Below are 9,974 nucleotides of genomic sequence, written 5' to 3' on the forward strand. Positions count from 1 at the left end.
CGACGGCGCTGCCATTTTTCGTCCCTCGCCTCATATCCTTCTAACATATAGGATCCTTGCTCCAATATAGTCGCGGTTAGGGAATTACTCGGACTAGTTCTGTTGTGTTAATGACGTAAGGTCTAAATTGACCTTATCGCGTATTATGATAAAAAAGCTATTTACGACCGTATAAATAATCCCGGTCATTCTGACTGGGTGTGCATTCGCTTTCAGCCCTCAACATGTAAATATTGATTTTGTAAATTATGTGACGAAGTTTAGAATAAGACAATAAATCTTTTAACGAGATAAATCATAGTTCTTTATTGCATTTAATACAACATGGTGTCAGAATAAAACACAAACCAACCTGATGACTGTTCCTGCCTGCTGTTCCCGTCTCGCTTCGTTCCCGCTTCATTGACGTACTCCACCAGTGCTATCCGGTTCATTATGCTTCCTGCCCCAACCACAGCCTCGTTCCAGATCAGTCCGCCGGAGTCGTTGACAAACCCGAGTGACTGGCCGGCTTGGATAAAGCGCTTTGAACGATTTCGCCTTGCGTCTGAACTGAGTAAATGTTCAGAAACGGAACAGGTCAACGCTCTGGTGTACTTCATGGGACCACAAGCAGAAGCCATATACGAATCTTTCAAGTTACCTCCTGAGGATGCAGCCGTCTACGATACCGTCAAAACACGATATGACAACCACTACGTCGTGAAGAGGAATCGTACATATGAACGCGCTAAATTCAACTCCAGAGTGCAACAGGAGGGCGAATGCATGGATGTGTTCATTACGTCGTTACATACACTAGCCAAGCACTGTGAATATGGAGATCTGCACGAAGAGATGATCTGCGACCGTATCGTCGTAGGGATACGAGATAAGGGTCTATCCGAGAAGTTACAACTAGAAAAGAATCTCACCCTTGAGAAAGCTGTAACGATGACGAAACAAAACGAACAAGTGAAACTTCAACAGAAAGAGATCCATCCGCCTAAAGACAAGGTCACTGTAGATTGTCTCCACGCGAAGAAATCGAACTCAGCATCTGGGACACAGTATGATGCATCAAGGAAACCAGCAGCAGGACGCCGACGAGACAATCCGAGGAATGCGATGCAAGGTACCAGAGAACCACCCGGAAACAGTGGCTGTCTGAATTGCGGAAATACACGGTCACACCCTCGAGAAAAGTGCCCAGCAAAGAACGCTACCTGCTTTAATTGCCAGAAGAAAGGTCACTTCAAATCAAAGTGCAGAAGTACCGCTGTAGAAGAAATCACGAGCTCAAGCACCAACCTAGAAGCTTTCCTAGGAGCGATACAAGGTGGCAAAACAAACTGATGGACAGCTACGATTTCCATCGGTAAGCAGCTAATAAAATTTAAGGTGGACACTGGAGCAGAGGTCAGCGCCATATCGAGCAGAACCGTCCAGAATACCAACCTAGCCAGATCAATGGTGGAGTCGGATAGACGATTATTTGGTCCAGGTCGCAAGGAGATACGATGTCTTGGAGTCATACAAGCACGGCTCAAGTATCATGGCAACACTGTCAACGAGAAGCTCTATGTAATACCGAATCTCGACGTACCACTCCTTGGCTTAGAAGCCAGCCAAGCTCTGAGAATAATCGCACGAATCGATGCAGTTGAAGACACGAAGACAACGGCCTCTATTGCTGAAGAATTTCCGATGCTCTTCACTGGTTTGGGAATGGTCGAGAAGAACTACACCATTCGCCTTCGGAAAGATCCAGTACCGTATGCTCTTCCGACAGCGCGACGTGTCCCACTACCGTTAATGCGGCAGACTAAGGAAGAAATTGACCGAATGCTGAAAGATGGGGTGATAACACCAATCGAGGAACCGACAGACTGGTGTGCCCCAATGGTCATCGTGCGAAAACCGTCAGGCCAGATCAGAATATGCGTGGACTTCGTTGAACTAAACAAATATGTACAAAGAGAACGTTTTCAACTACCGGCAGTAGACTACACACTGGGACAACTGGCGGGGGCCAAGATATTCACGAAGCTGGATGCAAACAGCGGCTATTGGCAAATTCCATTGGATCCGGATTCGGCTCGTCTGACGACATTTATTACACCGTTTGGACGTTTCCATTTTAACCGTCTGCCATTTGGATTGAGTTCCGCTTCCGAGCACTTTCAACGACGCATACAGGAGTGCCTAGAAGGAATAAAGGGCGCATCGAACCTACAAGACGACATTTTGGTCTGGGGCTCGACTCAAGAGGAACACGATACGAGGTTGCGACAGGTGCTGGAACGTTTAAAATTAGCCGGAATTACGCTCAACAAAGCCAAATGTCGGTTGTCCGTCTCACAAGTCACCTTCCTGGGTCATGTCGTCGATGAAAAAGGAATTAAGCCTGACGGAGAAAAATAAAAGCAATAACCGAGTTCCCGACACCGAAGAACATCAAGGATCTGAAGCGTCTCTTGGGCACAGTCAACTATCTGGGAAAATTCATTCCTGGTATGTCCGAGACTCTCAAGCCGTTGAATGCACTTTGCAGCACGAAAAACGTTTGGCAGTGGGGTCCCAGTCAAGATCAAGCCTTTCTGAGCATCAAGTCTATCCTGAGCAGTAAACCAATACTCGCAATCTACGATCCATCAAGACCAACTATCGTAGCAGCTGAAGCTTCCTCATTCGGCATTGGAGCCGAATTGAAGCAAGAACAAGCAGATGGCCAAATTCGCCCCGTAGCGTATGCGTCAAAGACACTATCGGACGCCGAAAGAAGGTACGCCCAGATAGAAAAAGAAGCGCTCGCTCTGGCCTGGGCGTGCGAACGCTTCAAAGATTACATAACGGGGATCCTAATAGAACTCGAAACCGACCACAAACCACTCCTTCAAATCCTGCAAAGCAAGCACTTGGATGACCTATCGCCCAGACTCCAGAGGCTGCGAATAAGAATGATGCTACCAGACATCGGGAGTATGGAGCTCGAACAGGAACTATCAGCCTCTATCAATCTGGTTACGACGGGCATTCCCACCTCTGACGTCAAGCTAGCCGAAATCTGGAAGGTACAATCCGAGGACGAGATATGCCAAGTCTTACAGCGCTACATCATCGATGGGTGGCCAGCGAAGAGTCGCATACCCGAAAGCTGTTCACTCTACTATCCGCATCGTAACGAACTCTCTTTCCAAGATGGTCTAATCATGTATGGCGCCAGAATTTATATTCCAACCAAGTTGCAAGATGAAATATTATCCAGAATTCATGATGGACATCAAGGCATCACCAAGTGCAGAGAAAGAGCTAAAACCACAGTTTGGTGGCCCGGGTTGTCGAAAGCCATTGAAGAGAAGGTAAAACGCTGCATTGCTTGTACCATGGAATTAAAAAATCCAAGCGAGCCTCTACTACCGTCACCATTTCCCGATCGACCCTGGCAAGTAGTTGCAATTGACTTGTTCTACTTCAATAAAACATGGTATTTATTAGTAACTGATTACTACTCTCGTTTTTTCGAAGTGCGTACTCTAACCGATCTCAGGTCGACCGCTGTCATCTCGCATATCAAGTCTATCTTCGCAACTCACGGAATCCCCGAAACTGTTCGAAGTGACAATGGCCCGCAATTCGAACCCGTCACCACGTCCGAATTCAGCTCGTTCGCCAAAAACTATGGGTTCAAAATCATTACCTCAAGTCCACGCTACCCTCAAAGCAACGGCTTTGTCGAAGCAGCAGTCAAGGTTATAAAACAACAGATGAAGAAGTTGGAAGACATTTATCTTGCCCTGTTGTCCTATCGCTCAACGCCGCTATCGAATGGCTACAGCCCAGCATAGTTGCTGTTTCTAAGAAAACTACGATCAACAGTCCCAACCTCTTCCAGGCAACTAGACCCGGCCATTCCATCCCGAAAGGAAGTTGCTGAGAAAGAGACGATGCGCAAACAAAAACAAAAAGACCAGTACGACAACCGCCACAAGGCCAAACCACTCCGAAGTCTGGGAAAAGGAGAAGTAGTATGGGTCATTGACTTAAGGCGTCAAGGAACGATAATTGAACCAGCAAATGAACCACGATCATATCTAGTATCCACGTCAACTGGGGTCATCCGACGCAACCGAATTCATTTGGTTCCCATCTGTACCGAGTCAACACAAGAACTTAAAGAAATATCCGAGGAGCCGAATAGTCACGAGATTTATGGACAACCCCAGCCAATAGAGCAACAACGACCATTCAGCCCGTCAGCAAGAACAGTAATGGTCACCAGATCCCAGTCGCACCAACCAGATAACTGCGTTAGAGCTGTTCCAGTTGAACCTCAGTCTAGTCCACGTCCATCCCGAGCCGGAACGTCACAACAAACCAGATACGAAACGAATCCATCAATGGAAAACAACGACCATTCAGCATCGACAAAGACAATCACGAGATACGGACGCGAAAGCAAGAAAACGTCAAGATTCGTTCCAAATGTATAAAAAACTTAAAGGGAAGGATGTTGTGTTAATGACGTAAGGTCTAAATTGACCTTATCGCGTATTATGATAAAAAAGCTATTTACGACCGTATAAATAACCCCGGTCATTCTGACTGGGTGTGCATTCGCTTTCAGCCCTCAACATGTAAATATTGATTTTGTAAATTATGTGACGAAGTTTAGAATAAGACAATAAATCTTTTAACGAGATAAATCATAGTTCTTTATTGCATTTAATACAACAAGTTCAAGCGATCTATAATTTCCAAAGAAATTCAGTTATTAGGAGTGAATGTTTTGGTAATTCTCAAAAAGAGCTGGGCTACGAAATAGTTCTTAAAATGCCGCAAAGCTGCGACACTAGGTGGTCTTCATTACTTCAGAAGTAGATTTGATTCTGTTCTATTAGAAATGGAGAACTTGGTGGAAAATGGTAAGCCCGAAGAAGCTGCCGAGTGTCGAGGGTACATATTGCAATTACAAAACTTAACTAACTTGATTTTGATTACGGCTTTAGATGAAATATTAGGTATTACCAACTCCTTGTCGGAATATTTACAAAGTTCGAGAGTCGTTCAAACTGAAGCTATCGCTATTTGCAAAGCTACCATAACTACCTTAGAGGAAGTAAGGAACCCCGAAAAATTCGACTTCATTTGGGACGAAGCTTCTAAGTTAGCAGAATCCGTTTTTATCACGGTTCCGGATCGCAACACTGCACCTTTAGCTTTAAGAAAACGAAAAATAATCCCTAGTGTGGTAACGTGTACAACAGGAAACCGAGACACTGAAGCAAAGACCTTAAATGAACAGTTGAGATCAACTTACTACCAAATAATCGATAAATTTATATCAGAAATGAAAAACCTATTTTTAGAAAATTAAATTAAAGGAATAACTGCGTCTGACCCCGACTCGGAAAACTTTCTCGTAGAAAATGACGTCCTAGCCCACTGCCAAATATGCACTCGCTTTAATTTCGACCTAGATTTATTGAAAGGTCAAATTAAAATCGCCAGAAATTTAATAAAATCGAAAAATCTGAAAAGCGTAACAGACTGTTATCACTATCTAATGACGATGGAAGGTGGCTTTCCCGACTTATATTTAAGTACTATAAAGCTGCTCTGCGTATTCCCGTGGCCAATACTATTTCTGCAAGTAGTTTCAGTTCCTTGAATAGAATTGAAACGCGTCTACGGAGAACAATGCGAGGGGATAGACTTTCCAACCTGGCCACATTATCCATTAATCGAGATTTATCGAATCATTTAAAAGAACATCCGATGTTAGTGGTTGATGAATTTGGGAAGAGCTCTAATCGCAGAGTGTCATTCATTGAGTAAAACGACTTTAATATTTAAAATAAAGGATTATTGGAATTGGGGATATTGGATATCTAAATGTTGGTTAAACTGGGGGACAAGTGAAAAAATTTATTTAATTTTAGCCTCACATAATTTTGCAATAAGAAACACGGTGAGCTCTTTCAAAACGGAGAGTTTAGTTAAAAGAAAAAAACGTGAAATTATTATTATTATTATTATTATTATTTATCTAGGAGTAACTCATTCAAATTACACTGGATCAGTTGGGCCAAGTCCGGAAAGACTTGTAGGCCCTGGCGTTTCCGCCAATTATATTATTTGAGAACAAATATATCATAAACAGACAAATGTCAAAAGTAGAAAAATTACATAAGTATATCAGTATAGCATAACCATTAAAAGGATTATTTAAAACATCTCAACAGAGTAAACAAAAAGAAAGAAAAAAATTACTTAGTTATTTAGTATATAGCAACATACAGTTTTGGCGAACGATCTAGAATCTTTTAAATCTTTGATTTCACTTGGTAATAGATTGTACAGTTTCACACCTTCAAAATATAACGATTTTTGGAATAGACTAGTATTATAGTTTGGTATTTTGAGATAGTCTTTATTACGCGTAACGTAGCGTTTATCATTCCATTTGATTACCTGGAAAGGAATATGAGAGTTTGAGAGTAGGCTATTTTGAATATACATTAGAGTTCTCAGACGCCAAATTTTTTCAATTGTTAATACGTTTAGCTCAGTGAATAAGGGTTTGGTGTGTTCACGATAAGGTTTTTTACAGATTATACGCACTAGGCGCTTCTGCAGTATTAAAAGTCTTTCCAGGTTTTTTCGGGAAGAATTACCCCAGACTGTTATACAGTATATTAAATTAGAGTAAATCAGGGCGAAATAGATCATTCGCATGGTTTTTTGGTTAAACAGATTTTTATTATAATTTAGAAAATAGGTATATCTAGCAATTTTGCTATAGAGTTTATCAACATGCTTATTAAAGAGTAGCTTTTCATCTTGCCAAACACCAAGGTATTTATAGCAAGATCCTCTCCTTAAAAAGTATTATAAATTGATATTATGTTTGTATAGGCGTTAGTCACCCGGTTTTTATTAGAAAAGATTATATATTCTATTTTTGAAGTATTAAAAAATATTTCATTATTATCCAACCATGTGCTTATTTTACCAAGTTTAGTATTAATGTTTTCTATCATTTCTTGTAGATTTGGGTTGTATTCGGAGACAGTCGTGTCATCAGCGTACAAATTAAGTTCATTAGGGTCTTTTAGCAGTTTATTTATATCATTAACAAATAGGTTAAGTAGAATAGGGGATAATATCGAGCCGTGAGGCACACCAATTTTAAGAGGGAACATATCGGAATAGTTTTGGTCAATTTTAGTGCAGACTTTACGGTTTTCCAGAAAAGACTTCAGCCAATTATTTGCCATACCTCGAATTCCTTTGTGCTCTAGTTTGCTTAGTAATTTTTTATGGTTAACTAGATCAAAGGCTTTTTTAAAGTCTAGAAAAACAACCACCGAGTAGTTACCTCGATCGATATTTTCTAGTATTTTCTTATAGAGCTTATTTATCGCCGTTTCAGTATTTTTTGGGCATAAAGCCATGCTGTTGATCAGATATCAGATTATATTTTAAACAAAAACTTTTTAATCTAGTATAAAAACATTTTTCAAAGATTTTGGAGAAAACGGAGAGGAGCGCAATCGGGCGGTAGTTGTTGGGTTCGCTTATGTCTCCGCTTTTATGAATCAGCGTTAGAACTGTGTCTTTAAGTCTGTCAGGGTAAACACCCTGATTAAAGGAAAAGTTAATTAAGAAGGATAGTGGTTCGGCAATTATTTCTCCAATGACCTTTAGGGCTTTGGGCACAATCCCATCAAGACCGGGTGCTGAATTATTATTAAGCATATTTATATTATAGATAATTTCCTTACGATCTGTCTCCGTAACAACCGTTGATGAAGGCAGTTTTTTGAAAGTATGTTTTTAGCTTTAAGTGTGTTACTGGATCACAGACAAATTTGGTAAATTTACTGATATCGTCCATGTTATTGATTACTGGAGACTTTTTAGTTGTAACGGACTGTTTCGGGACTATTTCATTAATTATCTTCCAGCTTTGATTCGTGTTATTATTTATATTTATATTGCCTATCTTATTATTGAAATATTTTTCCTTTGTTTTTTTAATTTTGTTTGTTACATTATTTCGATAGCGCCTATAATAGGCAATATTGTCATCGGTTGGGAATTTTTTTGCAATTTTTTAAATTTATCTCTTTGATTGATACTTTTTTTAGAGTATCGTCAAGCCAAGCGTTTTTTTATACATTTTATTGTTTTTAATTACAACAGTCGGATAAGTCTATTTTATAAGCTTCATCAATAGTGTCAAAAAAAAATAGTTAAAGGCTTCATTGACCTCACTACTGTTGTAGAGGTGGGACCAGTTCACAGACGTAATTTTATTTTTAAAAGCTATACAATTTTCGTTATTAATAGGTCGTATGTTTCGATGATTTTCGCCTATATAACGGTTGAAGGGATCTATATTAGAATCACATGTAATTAAGATTAGAAAGTGATCAGTAATATCGATGTCCGAAAGGACCTGGGTCTTAACTGGGGTATTTGCTATTACTACATCGATTAATTTAGCTGATTGGTTCGTCACTCTAGTGACATCCTTTACGTAATTTTGAATTCCATAGCTTACGAGAATATCATTCAGTTTTCTGTATTCCAGTTTATTATGATCATTAAAGTTAACATTTATATCACCAAATAGAATTTTTTTATTTTTAATATTACCAAGGTTATTTAAAACATACTAAAAATCCGTCAAAAATCATTGAAATGCGAGAGGGGGGTGGTCTATAAAAAACTACAAAATAAGTATCCTCGATTTTTATTGTGTGGTAGTCAAAATAAAGAGTACTATTCGAAAGTTCGTCAATAATCTCAAATTGAATGCCATTTCTAATATAGAAGCCCACTCCCCCTCCTCTCCCGTGTCTGCCTATACCAGTGAACGAAAAATTCGGCACAATCTCTTTGAAACCACGTTTCTGTTAGACAAAATAAGTCAATTCGCTTTTCTATATAATCGAAATGGACAGTAGTGTATCAAAATTTGCATTTGTACTTTTTATATTATGCAAGATAATTTCCATCATTTTGTTTATACAGTAGAGGTAGCAGCAGTATAACAACATATTAAATTATTCAACGCCAGATAGTTTTTCACTTGCTTCTAGATTGCGAATTCTTAAGGGTTGATCTCCTTCTTTTTAACGGATATAAACCTTTCCTTCCACTACCCAAACAAATTTGTAGTCATTTTTATTAATAAATTGTTTACATTCGTAAAACAGTTTTTTATTAGTGGGGATTAAGTGCTCATTTATATAAATTTTTCCGTTGCCGTACGATTGATTGATGTTCTTGGCTAATAGGCCTTTAGGTTTGATTTTCTTGAAGGCTTTTAGATATGTATCTCTTATTTCCGTATTTTGGCATTTCACCATGATTGTTTATTTGGGGATATGGTTTGCTTACCGAAAGGGAATCTTCTGACTTCCGCTATATCACTTTTGGATATTTTAATATTTAATGCCAAGTTTAATTCTTCTAGAATATTCATTAAATTTTCGTTTGGGAGTTCTTTAAGGCCTGATATGTCGATATATGTACTGAATTTGTCTTGTAATAAATCATCTACCTTTGCTTCTAAGGAGGCCACTTTTTCGTTAGCTGCGTTGGTTTTAACAATGAGTTGGTCATTAACATTCTTCATTGAAATTATTGCGTAGAGGGGGGCCTTTAAATTCATCGGTGCCTACTTGGGGAAAAATCCTGGCGGCGCTACTGGTGTTTCCACCTCGAAGGCATCACCCCTTCAGCCCAGAGGCGGTTGTAGAGCGCCAAGAGTGCCCCGCGATAGAGTTTTTTATGATCAGATTAGATACATTGCCCACCCCTGGGGAAGTGTTGTGCAGACCGGAGAGAACGCCATAGAGTTCTTCTTCGAAGAAAGAAGCATTGTAACTGGTAGGTGGGCTAGCCAGGAAAGAAGCCGAGACATGCACCTGGTCAGGACGAAGCACCGGAGGAGGATGAATGATAGAGCAGGCAGTCAAAGC

General features: G+C 39.8%; 1 protein-coding gene across 1 annotated transcript; it reads left to right on the forward strand.

Annotated features, from left to right (window-relative positions):
• Window positions 1-435: 435 nt before the first annotated feature.
• On the forward strand, window positions 436-1,335 carry LOC149948655 (uncharacterized). Its single transcript, XM_090171128.1, has one exon. It carries the CDS (start codon window positions 436-438, stop codon window positions 1,333-1,335), a length of 900 nt encoding a protein of 299 aa, XP_090027254.1.
• The last annotated feature ends 8,639 nt before the right edge of the window (window positions 1,336-9,974 follow it).

Source organism: Leiobunum rupestre, chromosome 4, assembly GCF_980474605.1.
Source record: "Leiobunum rupestre chromosome 4, qqLeiRupe1.1.hap1, whole genome shotgun sequence".
Classification (NCBI taxonomy): domain Eukaryota; kingdom Metazoa; phylum Arthropoda; class Arachnida; order Opiliones; family Sclerosomatidae; genus Leiobunum; species Leiobunum rupestre.